General features: G+C 46.3%; 1 protein-coding gene across 1 annotated transcript in view; it reads left to right on the top strand.

Moving 5' to 3' along the window:
- Positions 1-23,884, top strand: part of LOC119437254 (zinc finger protein on ecdysone puffs-like) — a 58,358-nt gene that overhangs the window by 15,722 nt on the left and 18,752 nt on the right. The window contains exons 6-11 of the mRNA XM_049660394.1: positions 6,372-6,556; positions 13,111-13,210; positions 18,195-18,296; positions 18,394-18,442; positions 22,579-22,694; positions 23,141-23,291. Coding sequence (XP_049516351.1) covers positions 6,372-6,556; positions 13,111-13,210; positions 18,195-18,296; positions 18,394-18,442; positions 22,579-22,694; positions 23,141-23,291 — 703 coding nt within the window. The remainder of the gene's footprint in view (positions 1-6,371; positions 6,557-13,110; positions 13,211-18,194; positions 18,297-18,393; positions 18,443-22,578; positions 22,695-23,140; positions 23,292-23,884) is intronic.

Genomic DNA, 23,884 nt, shown 5'->3' with positions numbered 1-23,884 from the left:
CTTTCCATTGTTTTAAACACCTGCTGAAAGTGTAAACAAATAGTGAAACCCAAAACAACTAGTAAATAGCCTGTAATATGCTGCCATTTATGAAAAATAGCCAGAAACAGCCGTTCTTTGAGCAGCCGGCAAATCGCTGGCCACTCCGACTTTGGCCTTGGTTGTCGCGGCCGGCAGATCGCCAGCTGTGGAAGCAAATGGGTTAACAAGATGGTAGCACAGCTGGTCTTCACCCTTTAGGCCCAGAACGCAGTGACTCTCCATAGTTCGATAGGCTCATTTGCTGCTTGGATTTGAGTTCACACATCTGGCAAGGCATGCCCTTGCCCTGAAAAATCGTACCACACTCCAACCTCATTATAATGAAACGGGATGTTACGAAATAATGTACAGAGGGAAGTACTATAAATGCAGTTCCCCTTGAAATCTCCATTAAGATCTGTGTATTTAAAACCTTGTTTTACCGATGTTGTGATAAGAGGCAAATTCGAGTGCAACTGCTGCACTGCATGCGAGATGGCTCACAGCCTGGATGCTGTGAGTAGCAGCCTATCTTCCTATCTCATCTCTGTGTGAATTGATCCGATTAGAAGGTAAAGGAGTTCTCAAAACAATGCATTTTGCGATTGTCAGCGGTTGTTTTTAAGGTGCTGTCTTCTGTGGCTTTGAAGCAAAGCAGGTTAGCCTAATGCCACGTACACACTAGCGGAAAAACGCGTGCGGCGCGCCGCCGGCGGCAAGACGCGCGCCGCGAAAGCAGCCGCGAAACGGGTTTTTGTTGCTGCGGCAGGGATCGCTCCTGGACCGATTTTTTGCGGTTTGCTGCGTGCCGCGGATGAAGGAGACCAATGAGAGCGGCCCGCTTCCGTGACGTGCGCGCGGGAAACTGGTGTCATGCGGACCCGCCCGACCACTTGTTTCTCGTTTCGCACTATCATCTGCACGCGTGAGCTCCCGGATAGTTCGAGAAGGGGAGAGGAGTCTAGTCTGTCACGTGATTGCCCCAGTGGCGCGCCGCCGGTTGGTGTGGCTGCCCTGCCGCTGCTGAGTTTGACCGCCGGCGGCGCGCCGCGCGCGTTTTGCCGCTAGTGTGTACGTGCCATAACAGTACCTTCTGCACCTACTATGTATTTGGTTCCGAGCCCGCAGCAGTGGGCGGTGGTGAGCTGCTTGCAAGGTTGTCCCAAAAAGTCATTTTTAGCTGCTGAAGTGTCGTGCAGCATGCCACTGTGAGGAACATGCCGCTAGTGCGCATTTTCCTGCAGAGGAAGCTTGAGAGGAAACTCCGATGCCGCCTATTCAAATAGTACATGTAAAATGCAAAAATGCTTTTTGAGGTAACCCCTGGACCGATTTTAATGAAATTTGGTGCAACTAAGAGAGAAATGTAAATTCTACTGACTGTTGGAAGTGGAATATTGACTTGGGGCCCGATTTCAAAAATGAGTAAGTTCAAAAAAAAAAAATAGAAGTACGAAGTTTACAAGTTACAGATATTGCAGTTCTGTATACAGTCGACGTCCGATTTCCCGGACCCTCAAGGGACCGCGAAAACGTCCGGGAAATCGGGCAGTCCGGAAAAACGAATGCACGTGAAAACGCACCTTTTTGGTAGGTATTTTTCGCTGACGGAGAGGGTCACGGCCGGAGTACAAGATTCTCATTGCTATTCAGCCAATGCATCGTTTAGGTGGCTCTGAAAAGAGCCGTTAAAAAAAAAAAAATACGACGTGGCCGGCGCTACCTCATAGGTCAGCACTTGGGCGCAAAGAAGTCGCTTATTTTATTTTGCACGGTCCGCTTGCCCGCGATCATGTCTGCCTCAATTTCAGTCAACGTCGTGTTGCCGCTGTACACCGATGACAGTGTCATCAGTGCTCGCGTCAACTCCGAGCTCGTTGGCTGTGTAGGAGCTGGCTCTTCGTTCTCGGTGTCGGAGTCGTCGGAATCCTCCGTAACTTGACGAATGATTTCGTCATCGGTCAACTCCGCACATAGCTCGAGGTCTTTGTCAGCGTCGGCGAAGCCCTCAAAGGTTATCCCGGCTGGAATCGACACGCCGGCAGCGCGCAGATCGTCGAAGGCAACGTCCGCGGATGGCAGTTCGTCCACGGAGGGCAGTTCGCGGTTGGCAGTTCGTTCGAAGGCGCGGACGAAGACGAAGGAGCAGTCGGTGCCATCGCTGTAAACGGCGAATCCGCTCGACGAAAAGCGCAGCACGAAACAGCTAGGAACTCGGTGGATGCTGAAGGTCGGGAAACGTGATCACTGAAGATAGCGCGCAGCAGCAAACGATCAACCGCAGACACGACCGCAGAGCTGGCAGAGCTGGCAGAGCTGACCAAACAACACGCGAACGAACACAGTGAGGTTTGGCTTGGCTAAGCTACGGCTGGCAACGGATTGACACGTGCGGTTTCGAGGTTACGGCAGCCGCGGCGCGGTGCGGCGGTGCTGCTGGCCACACCTGCGATGCGAGTATGGTGGGTTCGAGGATATGAAAACAGCCAAAATGGCGGCGTCGGTGGTGACTTTCGGTCGGCGGTTAACAGTAAAAAGTCCGGGAAATCGGATGGCGAATATAACTGCATCCATGAGATCATCCTAAATGGGCAAATTTAATATATCAATGTATATTTTACGTGAATTTGTTACATTGTTTACGAGGGTTTTGCAAAAGCTCTACTCGCATATTACTAGTTTTTTTGAGAGTCTTGCGATATATCAATTTTGTCCGCTTTAGATGTACTAGTATGTGCAATTTACGGAACTGTGAAATCCGCCTTTTTCACGGCGCTACGGCGCATGCGCCCTGCCCTGGGGGATTAGTCGCGAAACGTTTTGGAAGGGTCGCGCGCGCGGTCGTGCGGCCCAGTCTCGGGGAAACGTCCCCCGAAAAAAAAAAATGCGCTCGCACGCGCGCTACTAGTGCAAACTCGTGCTGTGTACCTCGTTGAAACTTCACTGGTAGCTCGACGTCGGTGTGGTACCGAAAACGTGCATAGCGTAAGACTGCAACTCCACTTTTAACAGAAAGCGGCGAGGGCTTCATCCAGACTGCACAGGGAACCACGTAGTTGCCGCCTTGCATTGATGGCTGTAATAGCAAGTTTATCGATAAACCCCTGCGTTACACTTGACCACACTTAAAAACGCGTTGCTGACGAAGACATCTTGCAGCGTCGGTCCTCGCTTGCTGGTAGTGGCAGCGTGTGCCCGACTTCACGTACTCTTTCAAGACGCGGTAACACTGGGTCGATACGAGACCGACAAGACGCGGACGCTTACGATTGGCCGACCATTCAGCACTGTGTCGCGGAGACCATTTTATCATACCAGGCCTACAAGACGTAACCGGCGAGCGCGAGTTGTACTGCGACGGGCTTTCTTGTTGGCGGCACCGATAAAATCAGCGTGCCGACCATCATTCGACCGAACCCCGCGCGATCGGCCGTCGAACCGATAACGCGATAGCCGCAACGCCGTCGTTGGTATATATAAATAATCGTGCTCAAAATGAGTCAATACATGCCTACGAAGTTGAAATGCACAAGATTCGACCCTCTCAATCCGTGCACATAAGTTTGAGCCAATGTTGATCCTGTTCAGCGGAGGTTAGGCCTGGCGCCGTCGAGTTCGCGCATCCGCTACCGGCGGACCTGTACTGAAAAGTAAGCTAGTTAGGATGAAGGAAAGTGCTTTTATAGTCCAGTTCTAGCTTTAGCGATTTGAAATAAACTACTCTTCGCATCGATCGCCGCGTACACAATAAGCTGCAAGCGGGGACACAGCGCTGTGCCCAACGCCTGTGCCAACATCTGTACGTCACCGTTCCCGTAGGCTGCCGGTCGTATTCGCAACGTAGATGGGTGGGTTTTTACGTGTTGGCATGCTGACACATTTCTTAATTCCTGAGATGTACTCTTTATCTCTGCGTCAAACCCGAAACAAGAGACGATACATTCGGCACAGCAGCATAAACAGCCGCCTCGCTCAGTTATATACCAACGGTGTCAGCGATGGCATCCGCGTTTTTGCAGGAGAACAACACGGCCTTTAAATGAACGCTTATGCGAGCACAGTTTGCTCTAATAATGTTTTATCACACGCGCAAACTAACTATCGCGAAGTTAAAGAAAAGCGAGAATCAGTAATAAATTAACAGCCCAATATTTGTAACTGGATCACAGCCGCTATTGTTTAAGTGGCTCAGCCGCTCATACTGACTCGTCTCACGATGGAACAACGCGGCTCATATGAGCAGATATGTGTTTTATTATACGTTTTGACATTGTTTCATATCAGCGCCTTTTCATATATGCACATTTCCCCCATTTTTTTAGGCTAACAACGATCTGTGGCTGTAGATGCCGATGTAAACAAGTGCATCGCTTTGCTAAATCCGACGCAGAAGGCTTCGCACTCGAAAACATCTTATTGATGCGAAATGTCTAAAGAATGTGTAAAAAGAATTACAAAAAAAGCGAGGTGCAAGTGCAGGAGTTAGCGCCAACAAACTCCAAAGCAGCCGCTACGGTAGAGGGAACTCAGCGTGCCTTTATGGGCCGCACTGTAAACAAAACAGTACACTCAGGCCTGCTCATGGCTGCCAGGAACGACATGCTGCCCCCCCAGAAGCCATTAATAATTATTCGCAATCCACGAAACGCACAACCGATGTGCACTTAACACGGGCGCAGGTTCACAAATCAACCTGCGAAAGCCCCAGCCCCCTACCAAAACGTTTCCAGCGGCGCGCGGCAGAGGGCAGCACAGGAAAATGAAAAAGGCGGATTCTTTATTGCTGAGTTATGTTGGTGTAAACATAATAGTTTCATTTTCTGAGAATTTGTGATTTTTGCCAAATTTTATGGAAAAATTGGCGATGTAAATGAGATTCACAGCCAAAGTCACTAGATTGTAACTTTTTCTTTTAAATGCAACAAACCTCATGAAATTTGGTGCAGTGGTTGCCGAAAAAAACGATTTCTCCTTTCCCATGTATTGGGATAGGAGCCCCCGAGCTAAAGCTTCCTCTTAAGATGTGCATTTTTGCACTTTCTGCAAGTGACCGGAAAAGGTTGTGATCAGTGCACACAACTGCAGCTAGAAAACAGTAAAATGTATGAGGGGCTTGTGGGTGCCACACCGGCTCCTTGTGATGTGACGAGAATTGAGCAGCATCATCTCAGGACTATGTAATAGTTTATTGAAACGCAAGTACAGTCGAATCTCGTTAATTCGAACGCGAAGGGGCCTGAAAATTTGTTCGAATTAAAAGAAGTTCGAATTAAAGGAAGGACTTATTTTTGTAGTATTCGTGCCTCAGCCATAGCGCGATGTACGAACGGTGTGAGTCGTGAAATGTGGCACGTAAGCACATAGTGAGCGAGGGCCATTAAACTGCCCACGCCGACCAACGCTCGCTTCTCGATAACGGCAGAAAACGAAACTTCAGGAAGTGGGCGGCGCCCGCACGGCGACGGGTGCGCGCGCGGAGACCGTCGAAGGTGAGGGAGGAGGGCAGCAGAGAAGCGGATTTGGCTTTGGCAACGCCGTCGCTTCGGTGGCAGTGGCTTCGGTGTCTCCCCTCGCCCTCCCTCTCAACTCCCTCGTAGCTCCCCCACCTTCGACTGTCTCCGTGCGCGGCCGCCGCTGTGCCAGTGCCGCCACTCCCACCGGCCTGGCGCCAGCTTAGCCCGCTCCCTGAAGTTTTGTTTTCTGCCGTTATCGGGAAGGTGGCCGGACTGGGCCTCCTCCGCTGCTTTTCCCTCAACATTGTCTGCCATACTGATTCTTGGAGAAGCATACTACACCACACTATTTAGTGTTCCTATAAAGGGACGCTAAAGAGAAACACTAAATCAGTTTACGCTGCTAAAGTATTATTCCCAAACTTTATTTTCATTCATTTTGCTAGAAACAGTTTGATTAGTATAAGAGTAAACAAAGGCCCAACTTCAATTTCTCGGAACTTTGTGCCGAACCCCAGCACCGTTATTTCAGTGTGATGAAATGGATTTCAAAGTATCTTTCCGTATTTGAGCTGTCATGGTGCAGCACAAGTTTGCCGAGTCCAGTCTCTGGCTTCTTAAGAATGCAGTGTAGGTCATCCTTGCCAGTAAACAGTTACCAGGCTTGAGCAGATGCTATCAAAACCTGTGACGTCACGGCGAGCTTGCGTGGAAAATCAGTGTTAGGGTCTTTTCTGGCCCTGCCTAAGCCTCCATTCATGGTAAGAGGGGATGTTTTTGTATTATAGAAGCGTAATTTATTAATATACCTTAAATTATTATTTTTTTAGAATCCCAGCGTTTAAATCGGTCGCTGAGCAAGAGGAGTAGAGAAAACAGCGTTGCTATTTTTTTCAGGGTGGTGGAGAAGATGGGGCACAGCCTGCAGGCAAATCACTAGTGAAGTCTGGTGCTAAAGTACCTGCCAAGACAGGGGCCAAGGCATCTGGATCTAAGGCTTCCGAACCCAAGTCTCCCACCAAAGGAGCCGATGGCAAGGGACAAGCCGGAGGTCGGGCACCTGACAAGGCTCGTCAAGAAGGGTGATGAAGCATTTTTATTGCAGAATCAGCTCTGCCCACTGCATGGAGTAGTTGCATGCAGCAGTAAATTTCCTTGTTACAAATCTTGCAGGATTGTAAAGAATATGTGTATCGCTGTGATTATACGGCAGATGGGTAAATAAAAACGCGTAGAAACGTCCTTAGCTTGCCACTGCTATTTGTCTCAGAGCTATAGCTAATGTGTGTTCAGACATCAGTCTAGAGCAGTGCTCTTTGTTGCACATCATTATAAACACATTTACGAATGCACCGCTTACAAAGGCAAGCAATTCGTGCGGTTTGACCACCGGTAATTCTTAACCTTTAAATTCTTAAATTAATTTACAAGTTTTTAATAAAGTGTATTCGTCAGTGTGCACACATGCGTATGCAGCTTGTTTTTGAAATTTCTGTCTAGTCGTGTCAAGGAACTAACAATGGACATTAAGCTTAGGGTAAACTTAGCACTGCTTCACTAAAATTTCAGAGTGCAGTTTATTGCTACAGACAACCACTGGCATGTTTGACGGGATGTTCGATGTACCGCTTTCCATCAGCAATGGCCAAATAGTAGTTATTTTTCTTGTTTCGTAATGCTTGTACCAATCACTAACATGTGAATAGGCTTCTAGCTTTAAACATTCAGTTCTAATTATAAAAAGAAAAAAAATGTAGCATGACTGGCCTTGAGAATACATAAATATTTAATTACTCTACAATTACGATGACCTACTAGAAGGTTCCAGCCCTGCCACTGTGACTTGTTTTCAGTGCGGTCTCCAGCACATTGGCATAAAATTATTTACATTTCACACATTTATCTGCAGTATCTATAATCTACCATAATTCATGACTGAAGGGAATAACGACATGTTTGTGTGAAGTGAATGCGATCCTGTTGCTTGTACTACGTTTGCAGTAAAGCGCTGTAGCGAACTCCAGAAAGTTTGCGTTGAGGTTGTTACTGCCATCGTGATAACGTTCACCGTAGGTGGGCTGCAACATGCAGTTTCATGTGATAGCTGGCGTGGTAATGCAGTTTATGATGGGAATGTCGCCGCGGTACTCGATCTTTTCTTGATTAAAGCTGTTATATCGGATACATGCGGCGCACAACGTGGAACTACCGCGTATGGTATATCAGCGAAAATCGGGAGTTTCAGGTGCTCCCGACTAAAATTTCATTTTATTCATTAAAGTTTCTCTCTCTCCCGAGTAACGTCGGTAAATCATTCTGTGTAAGCACAATATGTACACACCAGCGTGCAAAATAACTTTGGAGTAGCATAGCGGTACGCCTTCCTCCCGGCCTGGACACGCTACCCGTTAATTAGTGTAAATTAGTAGGCGCTCATTTGAAAATGCGTAATTATCAAACAATTACATTTCATATCAGTGTCTGAAGGAAAGTGGCAGTTCAGAGGCGAACACAGTTTTGGCCACTTAAAATGCAGGATACGGTAACATGGAAAATTAGTTAGATTCATGCAGTAGGTGAGTTAACATTAATTTGCACAAACATATTTTTTTCTTTCATTAGTTTACACAGCAGCCATAAGCGATACGTTTGAAGACAGCGGGGATTAATCAGTCATTGTCAGGCCACGCACCACAAGCCATACCTGTACATGGTGTGCAAAAGTGTTTTTATTGTAGTAAGCAGATCCTTCGCTTTCTTATTTATTGTTTCTGTTCTCTACGAGAGAAACAACGGGCCAACTACTGCAATAACCACGGCTAAGCGAAGCAGTGGTCACGTTGCGCAAATTCTGAATGTAAAATAGATAACAGGAACCCACAAGTAGCGGGAAAGGTTCGCCACAGATTTGTAGTGCTTGCTCACCATAAATTGCAATGCTTGATTTTAGGTTCGCTGGCTCTCTGGACTGAAAAGAGCGTGCAGAGTTTGTGCCTGCGCCGAACGAAAATGTGTTGAGGCAACAGCAATGAAAAAGTGCGCGTTGGCTGCGCATTTATGTGCATGCACAGCGGCAACAGCTGATCGAGCAAGTCGGCGCTCCTCTGCTGCAGGCCATGTTAAATGTGGCAAACTGAGCAAGTAGTAAACTTTCGGCGATCCTGGCGAGGCCAGCATGACGTATCCGACCTCGCCGGCCTCTGTCTCGCACGCTTGAAACGCCGGACTATCTATTCGTGCCTTAATAGTGAATCAAAGTAGCAGAAACGTGCATGTACTTCTCCGACAATCCAACAGTGCACAAGTACTTCGTTCCACGACCAATGGATTCAAGAATACATTGGTGATTTGCATCAGAATCTCGTGCGGGTCCGCTGTCACGCCAGAAGTTTGCACACCCCGTACGACCACTTCAGCCTCATTACCCGCTGTGCCTCTCTTAGACTAAAATGGCGTGCTCGGTGTCAGCTACCCGCTTTCCTGCTACAGTAGAACCCCGCTGTTACGTTCCCGGGTGCTGCGTTTTTCCGGCTGTTACGTCGTTTTCATCCGGTCCCGGCACAGTTCCCATAGAACCCAATGCATTGGTAACCCCGCTGTTACGTCGCAACTGCGGAACCGTTCCCACATCATACGTTGCGAACTGCCACACCGCGCCGGCCCGAGCGGCCATATTGACTTTTCATGTTGCTTGGCTTGGTTCTTTGACGATGGCATTGGCTGCCCAAAGTGCCGGGGGCGACACTTATTACGTATTTTCGGTTTCCGCCAGCAAAAGTATGGCCTTTGAGATCCGCATTTGCTATCTAAAGATGGTGTCTATAAAATTGGTTTTGGCTCATAGATGTTCCGTATAAAGTCCAAGAGCGAAAACGCTGTCGCCGCGCGCCGTATGCTTTCTTTCGCGCGCGAGACACGGTCGGCGGCTCCCCTCGCACTCTTTCACTCGCACATACATGGCGCCGTATGCTGCATGTGCGAGTGAAAGCGTGCGAGGGGAGCCGACAACCGCATCTCGCGCGTGAAAGACAGAAAAGCAGGGAGGAAGTGCGCCTCCTTCCGTTGCACTTGAGGCACTGGCGAGGGGGGAGGGATAGCGGGCAGCGTTGTGCTCTGGCATCATGCACCGCCGCGCAGGCCGTATCTTGAAAGCGATCTGTGCGGGGGCAGAGTCTACGCAGTGTAGGTGCGTCGGAGGCTCGTAGCTTTGTGCGTGCTGCGTGTTCTCGGTGCTCAGTTTGCGTTGAAGCGATAGACAACAGCACAAAGGTCACTTCGCTCGCTTCTGCAGCGGCGCTTCAGAGTGTGATGTGTTCAGCACCTCCTTTCATCGAGTGTGATGTGTTTACGTTTGCCTGTGGGCGCTGACACCATGTTTGTTAATTAGTTCATAAGCGAGTGTTTACACGTTTATACGGATGATAAAACTATTATTCTTAATTTGTATAGCTCATCGCAATCGATACTTCGGCTGTCGGGCGAAACTATTTTTTGTCACACATAAGAATTAAAATAATATTGTGTGCAGTTCAACACTACTCCCATTTCTCAATTTTTCCTGTTTCCTGGCTCTTGCGTTTCCCGGCTCTTACGTTTTTTTTTTTACGGTCCCGTGAAAAGCGTTACAGCGAGGTTCTGTACAAAACAGCACAAACCGGCATCACTCTGCACGAAAATCATCAAACACAGAGGTTGCTGGGACGCAGGGACCTCGGTGCATCCGCCATGTTGCACAGTGTAGCCAGACGTGGCCAGATTCGCAGCGCCGCCTGCAGTTCATTTGAGTTGCGAATATTTCAAATGTAAAGCACTCTTAGTCACTAAACGTCTAAACTGTCGGGAAAGCCAGCCATTCAGCAGCAAGGGGGCATGGCTTTGCGGCAAGCGAGAGTGCACTTTCTTCTTTTTTTCAGTGCCACTCTCAATTCTGAGCTTATTGCTTGACAGCAAGTGCAATGAGTGATGACTGGCACAGAGTCAAATGCCTCCGAGTTTACGGGCATTTGATGCTGTATAATATGGCGCAACCTGGCGAGGATAGCTAGTGGGAATTGCCAACATGAGCCAAATACACACTGTTTTAGTATAACGACTTACTAGCCTACTTTTTTAACATTTAAAAAAATTGAAATATTCCAGCATAACAAATTAAGCCAACTTTGCAATAAATGCATGTGCATGTCATTATTCGATATTCGAAGCTAAGTATTCGATTTGTATTTGAAAATTTTGATATTTGCACACCCCTACTCATAATCCACTGTGCGCAGTTTTGAAGACATTAAGCCCCACAATTTTAATTTTGAGTACCATTTGTGAAGCTGTGCCCTCTAGATCGATGCAGGTCCAGTTGAAAACATGAAATAGATGTGTTATGTTCAAACTACACTAGAAACTTAAGCTTTCTTCTAAACCTGTCGTCTCTACCTGTATTAATTGTCCTTGTACTGTCGAACCTCAGCATAGAGAACAGATACAATGAAGTAAACTTAAAATTTGGCTGGCCATGCCTTATTTCAGAGCATTATTCTACTGCTATAGCGAAAAAAAAAAAATTGAGGCAATATTGGCTAGAGCGAAGCAAATATTTGTTTACTTGCAGCTTGGAGTATGTATTCTGGTAGCGAAAATGTCGAATAGTACTTGCCAAGCGCAACTTGAAGGAGCACATTCTGGGCACATGTGCGTGTTGCGGCCAACAGCTTGGCTTTGCTAGCCTGCAACCGGCAAGCCAATGCATTAATCCCCTGGGATAACTCTAACCGCATGGTTGCATATTAAGTAGGGGTGTGGAAATATCAAAATTTTCAAATACTAATCGAATACGAATACTTAGCTTCGAATATCAAATAGGGATATGCACATGTATTAGCAAGTTGAACCTTGTCAATGTAAAAAAAAACTAGACTAGTAAGCCAGTATACTAAAACATTGTGTTTTTGGCTCATGTTAACTTGGAAAATTTAGTAATTCCTACTAGGCTGTCCGTGGCAGCCTGTGCCTTATTATACCGCATCAAATTCCCGTAAACTCGGAGGCATTTGACCCTGTGCCAGTCATCACTCATCGCACTTGCTGTCGAGCAGCAAGCTCAGTGTACCCTCGCTGTGCCTCTTGCTACCGAGCGGCTGCCTTTCCCGCAATGTTTAAACGTGTAGTGGCTAAGTATGCTTTCCGGGCGAAATTTCGCGAGCAGTACGAAATCATCACCAAATTTCGCGCACCATCAACCCAATATTCTTAGATTAGATAAAAACAAATGCTAAGAACAGTGTTTGCTCTCACACAGCCAGCAATATATTCAATTTGATTCGAAGTTTTTGCATATTTGCACACACCTAAATGTTAATGCTGGCGTAAAGTGTGTGTAATTTAGTGTCTACGTGCCACATATCGGTGCGGCAAGCAACCAGTGGGCCATGAAAATCGGTAGGGGAGGGACTTTGCTGATCCGTTGGAGGCGTCATGCTTGTGTTTTTTTTTTGCATACAAGTGATTCTATTGCAATTTTTTTTTCTACCAATGTCAGCATGTATGCAAATGCCACGTAGCTGCATCGAACCAAGGTAATGTTGTTTGCTGCCGTTTGTAGATACTGGTATTACACTTTGCATTCCGCCTAATTACAAAATTAGTCATAATTAATAAACTTCTCAAATATCATAAGTAGATGAAAAGTGTCAATGAGAAAATTGTAGAGGAACATGAAAAACTCACGATACGGCTTTCTGTTGCTCGAAACATACAGCATAAAAGTGCTTTTGCGAGCGTGAAAGAAGCCCGCGAATGCATGCAAAGTGGCTTGAGCGGCCAGTTGCGTGGCAATTTTGCGTGTATTCGCGGGCTTCTTTCACGCTCGCAAAAGCACTTTTATGCCACACGTTTCGAGCAACAAAAAGCTGTATCGGGAGTTTTTCATGTTGCTCTACAATTTTCTCATTGGCACTTTTCATCTACTTATAATATTTGAGAAGTTGATTAATTATGACTAATTATGTAATTAGGCAGAATGCAAAGTATATCAGTATCTACAAACGACAGCAAAAAACATTACCTTGGTTCTGTCCTGGTACATTGCATTTGTACATTGCATTTGTTCTTGCCGCTCAGCTCGTATTGAAGCGATACACAGCACGAACGTCCGCTTGCTGTTGCTGCCGTGCTTCCTCACAACAGCATCTGTGACAGCGAGTGTCCGCAGTCATCGAGGGTGATGTGTTGTTTACCTAAGCGCGTTGACACCATGCTTGTTAATTTACATAGTTAGCGAAACTGCACATTTATACGGCCGCTAAAACTACTCTTCTTACTCTGTATAGCTGCCTACGCATTTGCTATCGCAATCAATGTTTTGCATTTCGAGCAAAACTGCAACTTTTTTATCGGTGGCTGTGGAAGAAAAATTGCTCAAAATTTTACCCTATATAATTAACGCACCCCCAAACTTTGTGCATATTTTTCGCGAAAAGAAGTGTGTTCATTTTGTGAGTAAATACGGTAGTCAACAAATTGAGTTATCAGACTAATTTTTAGCGTTTGCACGAAATGTTTATATTTTTTGGGCTTCAACTGTAGCATTTTGCAAACTTATAGGTTGGCAGGTCTGTGATACGGCTTATATATATCTCTGATGCAGGATGAGGAAAGGCGGCCAGAAGGATAAGGGCTGGTGCACAGTTTGCGAGGTGCACTTTGATGGCAGTTTCCTTGACCACCGAAGAACTGAGGAACACAAGGTAGGCCACTTTGATACGAAATTGTACTCGGGTGTGCACTTCCGGGCAGGAAGCGAGCATTTATAGTGCTGTTGAAACCAATTATAATGTAACCACTTGTAGTGCAGGACTTGTAACCACTTGTATACGCAGTTTTTTTCTGACTCGTTTACCCTCCCATAGAACTCCATGCATACGCATCATAGTACAGTCGAGTTCCGCTACAACAAAATTCAAGGGACACGGGGAAAATTTCTTTGTGGAGGAACTTTGTTGGCACAAAATTAGTATGTATATGCGTACACCAAACGGCAAAGCCGCGAACGAAACCGAAACCATCGTCTGAGAAATCTTGGCACTGGCGTGAGGTCAAAGGTAGAGACGTACTGAAGGCGGTCAATAAAGTGTCAACTTTGCAAGAGAATGCATTTCGCACCGCTGTTACAGTATTTTTCGTACATTGCGGCAGACGCCTAACTCAACGCTGGCGATCGTGAAACACTCATTTTGTGGCACATGCACCGTCGCAATGAAGCGGTTTGGATTATCACAATTTCATTGCATACTTATGACAAAATCGGCAAACTTGCGCTTACCGGAAGTTTTATTTCCAGAAGTTCGTCAGCCTGGATTTCTTACGCTTCACGGCAAGCAAAGGCGTTACGCGAGTCTCACAGTTCATTAAAAGAGCCATCGCAATGTCATTGTCGTGGGCTCTGATAACTTTCAAAGCAGTCGCCGGAGTCAGTGTGTCTAGCGGGTTGTCATTTTTTCCTGACGACGAGACGTTGGCATCATGTTGACAGCAACGGCTGCGGCGCAGCCACTGTATCTTGAAAGCAATCTGCACTGTGCACAAAGTGTGCGCCCGCGTGGGCCTTATCTTCAAAGCGATCTGCAATGTGGGCAAAGTGCAACTAGTGCCGGTAGAGTCGTGTGCGCTGTGCTTTCGACGTTTAGTTCACGTTGAAGCGAGAGACGGCACCGAGATCAATTCGCTCACTGCTATTGCCACGCCTTCTCATTCCAGCGTGTTGACACCCGAGATTCCGCGGTCATCGAGCGAGTTGTGTTCATGTTTACCTGTGCGCGTGTGACATCGTGTTTGGTAATTTAGTTAGTGAGGGAATGTTTACAAGTTTATACGGCCGATAAAACTACGATCCTTAGATCGTATAGCTGTCTACTAATCTGCTATCGCAATCGATGCTCCGCCTTTCGGGCGAAACAGCTAAATTTTTTCCTTCCACTTTCTGCCTTGGCGATCATATGTGCCTTCTCCTCGAGCGAGAGAAATTTGCACTTCTTCGTTAGGGTAGCCATTTTGACCGGACACACACACCACAGAAAATGGCAGCGATTGTGATGATCCCGTGCAGTCTCGCACAGGCGCGTGATGACCACGCGTGGCTATGGATTGCAGTGGCGTAAATCGGTACTTTGAACTTGATTTCATTTGCGAAAACCTTGTTCAAGCGGACATACGTTCGTCACAGCATTGGAAGGGCCTTCTAATTTGACTACTCGGCAGTTCCAATTTCAATTCAGTCCCAGTTTCGTTCTTGAAAAGTTCGTTGAAGTGGAAATACCGAATAAAACGCCTTCGTTATGGAGAGACTTTGTTTGTATTACTTTCTATGGGCAGCTGAAGGGTAATCGGAAAATCTTCGTTGTGGCAGAAATTTAGTTGTAGCGGCATTCGTTGTAGGGGGATTCGACTGTTCTTATAGTGCAGTCACATGAGACGAAATACTGGTTACGATGCAGCTGCTGGAAAATCCCGCAGGCTAGTGCGGCAGCATCTGTGCTTGTCAACTAGGTGCGCCGCCGAGGAGAGTGTGATAGGGCAATGTGTAGGGGAGGAGACACACAGTAAACAAACAAGAAACAAAAAAAAAAAAAATTGATCGGCCCTTCACTCTGTGAAGATAGTTAACCAGCGAAGCTGAAATGTGCAGCCCCGGTGTTTATCACTGGGTTAATCCTGAGGATTCATCAAAGTATTTCTCTCAATTATGAGGTTACACACACGTTCGGCTGCGACGGAGAGAACGACGTCACTGATGGTATGCCCACCGTTGTCGCTTGCGTTAGATGTCTCGAGTTTGCTCGGCGGCGTGGTTAGCAGCATTCGCCCGCCATTGCCGCTTGCGATTCTTTGAAACTAAATCTGTCCATTACGTAAGACAATGAATGGCTCATACCCCCATAAACATGGCCTCCCTATTACGGCGACAAAAGAGAAGTGAAATTCTACGCTGGAATGATAAGCGGCAACGCAGCCAGCTATAGAAGACGACGAACGCGGGTGCAGTGGCACGAGCGCAACCAGAGGGGCGCCAACGAGCCAGCTGCGGAAGGCGACGACGACGCTCAAGTCAATGCTAATGATAGTTTTCTGTACACAGGCGATTTCGCCTAGCCATGTACTATTTCGCTTTAAAAATAATAAATAAAGCCGCCACGGCAGTGTGCTGGGTGGCGAAGCCTCTACTCTGGCCGCTTGTATGCTCGTCCTTGCATACAGTGCATACAGTAGTATACAGCCGACAGCACCAGAAACACTTGTCGGGGACGCTTTCATTGCTGAGTCATGCAAAATTGCACAAAAGTAAAACTATCTACGAAAGTGATCGCCGGAGAAGAACGCCCAAGGAAAGCTCTGTTTCCTCTTCAGACGACCATAAAGAGTGAATAGAATGTTTCCGAATTGAGATTCCTTGAATAAAGGTACTATTTTGTTTCCGTTCATCTCTTGTTACATTAGTGGTTTTATTTTCTTTATTTCGCGTGACTGGAAAGTCGCTCATGTTACAATAGTGGTCGCGTTACATTCGGGTGAATACGGTACTGCACACCCTTTATCAGTCAGTTGCAGTGTGCTTACGTGCAAGTCTGCGTCTGCTTAGAACTTTTTTTTTCTAACGGTACCGGAGGCGTCGTGCGTAGCGGGTCGGCATAGAATTGCGTTGTATAATCGAGGTGTTAATACATTATTTCTATAGGGGTTTTGTCGGGACCAAACCAATTCATCGTAAAATGCGGGTCGTCGCATGACCAGGGGACGTATAATCGAGGTTCCACTGTACAGAAGGGATAAAACAACCTCACGGCAGTTGGATTATCGTAAGACCAATCTGCGCAACAGACGAAAGGACCGCGCATCAAGTGACTCGATCACCGCTCCACGCGTAGCCGATGAGGACGGTAAAGAGCAGGCACCGTCCGCGCCGTTTCATTGTCAGGTTCAGTGCGATTTGTCACCTGTGAAATAATCTGAGATCTAGAGGGTCACGGAAAGATTGCACTCGTCCACCCCCCTCTCCTCTCATCATTCACTGTCGCCTCTCGCTTTCGTTTGCAAGGCAGTTTGTTGGCTTTCCAAGTGTCATGTGGCTGCTGCAAATAGATCTGCATCGATTCTGCATCAAACCCTAACTTTAGACACCAACGCCCGATGAAGCAGCACCAATTAAGGCCTAATGAGTGAGGCAGTGATCCGGCGATCACTTTCGTAGATAGTTTTACTTTTGTGCAATTTCGCATGACTCGGCAATGAAAGCATCCCCGACAAGTGTTTCTGGCGCTGTCGGCTGTATATACTGTATGCAGGGACGAGCAGTCTCTTGCAAAAGTGAAACTTTCTCCAGAAGTGAACACTTGAGAATCGTCATCTTCCATGCCGTCAAACTTGTTTGAGATTTAAGTACTTCTCCAAAAGTGATCACCTGAGAATCAAGTCATCTTCCTTGTCGCCGAGCTTGTTTGAGATTCAAGTACGTCATAAAAAAACGCACAACCATTTCATTCGGGGTCCGTACCAGGCCACTTCACGTTCCACAGAGCCTTTCCTACTGGCCTAGCTTTCAAAGAGGGCCTGCCGCTGGTTCTGCGATCCGCAAATCGACTTGTTGACGTCGAGACACCAGGCCGCGGCGTACTTTACCAGCTCCTGGGCCATTAGAATTGCTCGTCTTTCGTGGCCGTCATACCGAATGGACTGCTTCGCCATAACATCGCAAATGAACGGAGTTGAACTGCAAAAGGCCTTCGGGTATAGCAGCATCGTAACCAGTTGCAAGCACAGCGAAAACAGCGTCGATTCCAACCATAAACAAGTTCTGACTTCAGTCGGCTTGCCCACGGATTGGATTGAGACGTAAAGTTACAGGTTGCCAACGTAACTAAAAAAATTTCTGGATTTGAATTGTTTGTTTTAAAATGGTCAATTTTGTTATTTGAATTTTGTAGTTATTTGCGAGGGTCGAGTTCAGGCAAAGAAAATCATGAGAAATACCCTCGTTACAATCGAATAAATTAGGCAATTTTTTTTAATAATTTCAATCTTCCTTCCTTGGAGCAGTGCAGGTTCGTGCCGCGGGCTTATTCAGGCGGTCTGTGCCCGTTTTTTAGCAAGACTGAGTGTCACTGCCTATATTCATAGTTTTTCTGATTATACGACGCCCAGATGAAGCGACAGTTTTGCGTGTGGTCCCCTCCCAATTGTATGATTGGGGTTCCACTGTATATACTAGAACTGAGCTGTAATCGGTGCTGGCATACTAATACGCACCTAAGTTACTGATATCTTGCAACATTCTTGTTATGCAATGCTTGGAGACTCCCAAGCATGTGCAGCACCATGTTTTCTTGCCCAAAATTTGTAAGCATTGAATTTTGTGAAATAATTTAATAGTCGATTCAATATTCATTTTTTTTTATTCGATTCGATATTCAATTTGAAATCTACTATTTGGTATTCGCACACCCCTGTGATATGCGGTCTGCACTGTTGGCGATAAGGTATGTTTATCAAGAACAAAGATGGTTAATGACTCCTGTAGCTTCAAACTTGTTGTTGCCGGCTAAACATCAGTATTGCTTGGCTGGTTACCTGGAATGTCTCATGATGAGATTTAGTGGGTGGTAGTGAAGTTGTTTCAAGAAGATTGATATTGCTGCTTAACTTGTTTCAATTACCCCCCCTTTTCTTTTCCTTCTGTAGGTGAAGCGGGATGAGAAGTATCCGAAGTGTCACCCTTGCAGCATGGGCTTTAATAATCGCAAACAGTACGAGCAACACTGCTCTGGTGACTTTCACCGCAAGGTGAGAATGGGTTGTCTTTTATTTAGTAAGCTGCTTGTATTTTGTTGCGCACAAAGGTGTACATAAGTAATCGGCAATTGTTCTTGCATTGAAACAGAATGTGGAAATACTTGATAATGAAGTGGATGAGACAGCTGGTCCTTTGGGTGAGTAGTGGGTGCTATTCACTAAACTTCAGAAACTTCTGCTTATAAGATTTGTATTGGTGTTCTCACAAAGTCTTTGAGAGGTGGACAACTTGTGACCGGGGGGGGGGGGGGGGTTCTTCTAAGCTTCTTTCTCTCTGACCTGGCTCCCCCCCCCCCCCCCTCTGATATGAGCTTTGGTCATTTCAAATTGCACAGTCACCAATTTTGCATTTTGGACGCATTAACGAAGCTAAACTTGAGCCAGTGACGCATCCTACCACGATCGTAGGATGTAGGATAAGCACTTTTGTTGACTCTAGACACGTGAAATTTTCGTGAAATATTCAACCTTGGGTGCTGATTAAAAATATGCAGTAAGTTTTTTCCACGTCAATAAAAAAAAAGTTCCCATTATTTATGTGTTATAAATTTGGAATGTGACTTGCAAAACATCTACTGCACCAAAAGAGCTAAAATTCAGCAGGCATCTTCCTGAATGTTCAAAGAGTGCAAGTTTGCATTCTAAATTTTTAATATTTATATCTGTATTTTAGCTGAACTTATGAAATTCTGGAGTTGCAACTTTGCAAATGTGAATTTTTATTGGGGATTTCTATAAGATTTCAATGTTGCAGTGTCCTAAAGCACTATATCATAGCTTTTGTGCATTCTCTGACTCTAGCATTTAGGCAGAAAAAAAGCAGGAGGATTGAATGAGTAACAGTGACACAATGCTGCTCCCAAAATTTTAGACTTGGAAATATCATTTTTTGAGCAAAGTGCAAAAAATTAGAGTGTGCAAAAATGGCATCTTATGCTACAAAACCAGTTACAGTAGAACCTCGCTGATACGTTCCCGCTTAATACAATTACCCGGCTTCTACATTCGCAATCGCGAAAAATAAACATAACCCCATAGAGGAATGTGTTAATACGTTCCGGTTAATATGTTCCCGGGAAATACGATTATTTGGCAGTAACGTTCAGCATTGTGGCAAACTGTGGTCATGTGATATGTTTTGCAGCGAAAAATTATCATTCAGGTGTGAAAAAAGGTTGCTCTCATGTGCTTGTGAAGCGCTAAGTGGCAGTCGGCCGCTGCGCGGCCTCTCTGCAGTGCTCAATCCCCCCCCCCCCTCCGCGACTTCTCTGCATTGCTCGTTCGCCCGAAGTGACGAAGCGCGGCAGCAGCGGCGAGCGAATTGGCCTTTGCGCTACCTCGCCCCTAGTTTCAACGCAAACTACTAAGCGACAAAAATAGGCGGATGCCGCGTGCGCGGCGCTATGACTCACCAAGATCGTAGCGGAGGTGGTGGCGGACGAGGCGCCTGAAGACGGCGGCAAGAACGAAGGCTTGCACCCACCGGCTACCTTCACCGAAGCCCTTGCTGGCCTGGAAGCCTTACAAAGCTTCTTTCGCACGAAAGACAATGAAAATGCGAATAAGGGTCTGCAATGTGTGCAAAAGGAGTTGTTCCGGCCCAAGGGTGTGACGTACCAGCAGAAAATAGTTAAATCTCGATAATTCGAACTCGAAGGGGCCCGAAAATTTGGTCGAATTAAAAGAAGTTCGAATTTAAAAAAGGACTTATTTTTGACGTTTTTGTGCACCATAGCGCTACGTATGAACGGTGCGAGTTGTGAAATATCGCGGCGTGCAAGCACATAGGGAGCGAGGGCCACGAAACTGCCCATGCCAGCCAACGCTCGCATCCTGATAACGGCAGTGAACGAAACTTCAGGGAGCGGGCGGCGCCGGCACGGGGACGCACACGGAGACCGTCGAAGGTGAGGGAGGAGGGCGGCAGTGAAGCGCATTTGGCCTCGGCAACCCCGTCGCTTCGGTGGCTCCCCTCGCCCTCCCTCTCAACTCCCTCGTAGCTCCCTCACCTTCGTCTGTCTCAGTGCGCACCCGCCGCCGTGCCGGTGCCGCCGCTCCTGCCGGCCTGGCGCCAGCTTAGCCCGCTCCCCGAAGTTTCGTTTTCTGCCGTTGAAGCGAGCGTTGGCTGGCGTGGGCAGTTTTGTTGGCTGGACTGGGCCTCTGTGTTGCTTCCCTCTGCGCTGCAGCGTTGGCCGAGACGTCGGCACGTACACGTGTGTTCCAGCGCGACGCAGAAACGGCGACCTTACCATTTGAGAGAGGAAATTTTCGCCGGGGTATTTTTTTTTTTCTTTCTTTTTTATTTCTCTGCGCGGCATTGAGGGGTCTCTCTTAAGCTTTTGCTTTATGGCGGTGTCGGAGCAATGCCAGTCGGAGGCACCGCCACGTGATTTGGCGTGCTGCTGAGAGCATTGTCGGTGATTTTGAAAAAAATTGCCGCTAATGTGGTCTGCTATAGCTGATAGTCTGTTGTAGCCCGGTCCTTTAAAAGCAAACGTAGTTGCATTAATGAAATGGATAGAGCAAACGAAGGTTGAAATATGGTCTTATATCCAAAAGTCTCATATGTGGGTCCGTTGTAACGAGCGTAGAATGTATATAATAAAAATTTTACAGAAATTTTCAAGGGGATTTTACTGTTGTTCATTATACGCAATAATTCGTTATATGTGGTTTCTATATATCCAGGTTCGACTGTACATTGGAAGTTGTAAGGTACCGTCTAGGGAGCGTATTACCGAAATAATTTTTGAAGTATGTTTTTTATTGGACGAGATAGAAGAAATTTAACTGTCGTGTTACTATAGCGACCAGGTAGGGGGCGTCACTGCCAACGGAGACCCTCTCCCTTTGCCTCAACAAGTGTCCCTCTAAGGTGATGGCCTCCCATCAATAGTAGCTTCAGGTATTTTTGCGTCATGTTCGCAGGCTGAAGTAGGCGATGAGAACTCTCTGCCATGTTGCTTGTTAATTGCAGTGTGTAGTTGTTCTTCTGCCGTTCTGAAATCACCAAGTGCTAAACACTCAGCTGCTTTTGCAAGTGCAGTATCTCCAGTGAACCAAACTTTCCTCTTCATGAAGCAAGGCACTCATGGGTGAATTGAATCTACCGTCGCCGGATGTTGACCATGAAGCTAAAAAATTATCTATACGTTTAGCATAAACAGCATAGCACCCACAAAACGGAGTTATCACAGGAACTCGGCCGCTGTACTAATTTCACTTTCTTTTCTTGGGAACCCTAAAATGGGGTGGAGCTGCTCTTGTTTGCATCCGCGTATTGTTTTTTAATGTAGCACTAAATTGTAGCTGAGACCTGCTCAGCTTGAACCCCGAACCAATAGTAACTTATCAAGCTGCAGCAGCAAAGAAACTTTTTTTGTAGTTAGCAAAAGTTGCACGTTCACAGTGGCAATAACATACGTGCAAATGTTTATGATTTTATCGTAAAAAAAGAACGGTCTCGCAAAGTGATTATGACGATGGTGCTGACCGAAAAAAGAAAAAGTGCCGTCCCCTGAAGCGTTTTGTCAGCTAAGAAAGAGCGGGCATAGCCTCGGAGACGGAGAATGGTGCGTGCCTCCCGATCTAGGAGGCTATAGGAAGGGCCACTGGAAGCCAAGCCAGGCTAAGCCAGCGGAAAATCCAACATGGCGGCCTCCACGGTTGGGTTGCGTCGCTCGGAATGAGTGATTTATTTATTTATTTATTTACAGTACCCTCAGGGCCCAGAAGGGCGTTACAGGGAGGTGGGTACAATAAACGATAACAAAACAACATGGTCGAACAATTAGTAGTATTCAGAGTGATAAACTCAAAATATGATCAGTTATTTAGTCCTAAAAATCTTAACTTTGGGGCCTGAATTTATCAGAAAAATCGGTCGCGAAAATGCATTAGCTCTATGGTAACCCTGACGGTGCATTTATGAAGTCCGGAATATCCAACAAGTCTGAATTTTTGGAGTCCGAAAAATCTGTCGGTGACTGTAATGAAATGCAATAGTCCTGCCAATGGATACAACGAACTAGATTCGGCTCCAAACCCAAAAGACACCTGATTGTTGCACGCTGAGTATATTGCTTTCCTCTGGGTTCGGCACTTGTGCGGTGCTGTAGTATAAAACTCCCGCGTTCCTTCGTCGAATGCACTATTGAGCAACACACTGATATTTCTGTAGTAGTAGTATTCTATAGTGCAGTGTTGCTGCACTATAGCTATGTGAATCGCTGCTCTTATCATTCTCATTGATGTGTGTGTATGGTATGTGCAGGTGAGGAGTACCTTGAGGAAGTCCCTGCTTATTTTTGCACATTGTGCAAGCTCTTGCTGAAGATTGAACTGAAATCTCATCATTGCTGCACCCAGGGTCACTACAGGAGGCACAGAGTAAGCATACTCTTGTTTCTTCACTGCTGTGAGCAGACAAGCTAGTCAAGCCTGTGTGATGCGGATCTTGGGGGCGTCACAAATTGTTCTTTATGCGCTCTAGATTTTTTTTCTATGTTGCCGATTTCAGGTTTATTCAGTGCCATCAGGTTTGATAAATTGGTACAAAATCGAACCATTATTTTTGTGATGGCTGGTGTTTTTGATAAGGCTTTTAGGAGCTGCTGGCACCCCACAAAAATTGAATGGGCATGCAAAAACAGCCTTGTTATCACCTTTTCTATTTCATTCCTTTCTAATCTTATGTCATCTCTTTTATGTCGAGATGTGCACTCTTGCGTTGTCAAATCTGAAAGCCACCGTCTTTAAGGTCTCTATTGTGGTCGCGTAGTAACTGCTGCGGATAAGTGTTCTCGAATTATGCAAGACTCAAAATCTCATTGCAGGACATCAAGCGCAAAGAAGAAGCGGCTCTTAAAGCTAAACTTGCAAAAGAGAAGGCTGAAGATGAGGAGGATGATACTAACCAGGTGGCCTACACCATCACAGATGAAGTAGGCAGCGACGATGAAGCCAGGGCAGCCTCTGATGCCGCAGGTGAGTTCTTAGGCAGTTAAGTGTGGGACCACCAAACAGCTAAACCGGTGGGTATAGCTGTTTGGTGGTTCGAATTATTTGTGATTCAAACGTTGGTATTGATGCAATTTGTTTATTTTAATACCACAATATACCGGCATTCTTGGCAAACGTTTCCACCAAGTGGCACCATCAGGTGCGCAACAGTGCCAAACTCGCCTACCCCCATGACTCCGCCTACCTGCCGCACTAGTTTGTTTTATGTGCTGTGCCATTTGCTCTATTATTTATTAAAGGATGCCTAAATGTATTTACATATATCATCATTTAGAAATATAGTTTATCTAGCTAAATTAATGCTTTCAGTATTTCAGTATAGGGACAAAAAGGGCCATGATTGTCACGGGAGTTCGCACACGAACATTTGTTTACGTCTGCGTTCCCGCCGTTACCATACCCGCAATCTGCTTAGAAAAGGAACATTTTCTCGGCAACCACTGCAGTTGTCAAATGGTAATGTTTGTGAATTGTTCCTTAATACCATGGGCCCCTACAGAACCAAATATGTTTCCACCGGAATTTTGTTTTTTATTAAAGCCGTAAAATTGAAGTCC

This window comes from Dermacentor silvarum, chromosome 1 (genome assembly GCF_013339745.2).
Source record: "Dermacentor silvarum isolate Dsil-2018 chromosome 1, BIME_Dsil_1.4, whole genome shotgun sequence".
In the NCBI taxonomy this organism is placed as follows: Eukaryota; Metazoa; Arthropoda; class Arachnida; order Ixodida; family Ixodidae; genus Dermacentor; species Dermacentor silvarum.
The sequence above is the reverse complement of the archived record's forward strand: the minus strand, read 5'-3'. Positions and strand labels throughout refer to the sequence as shown.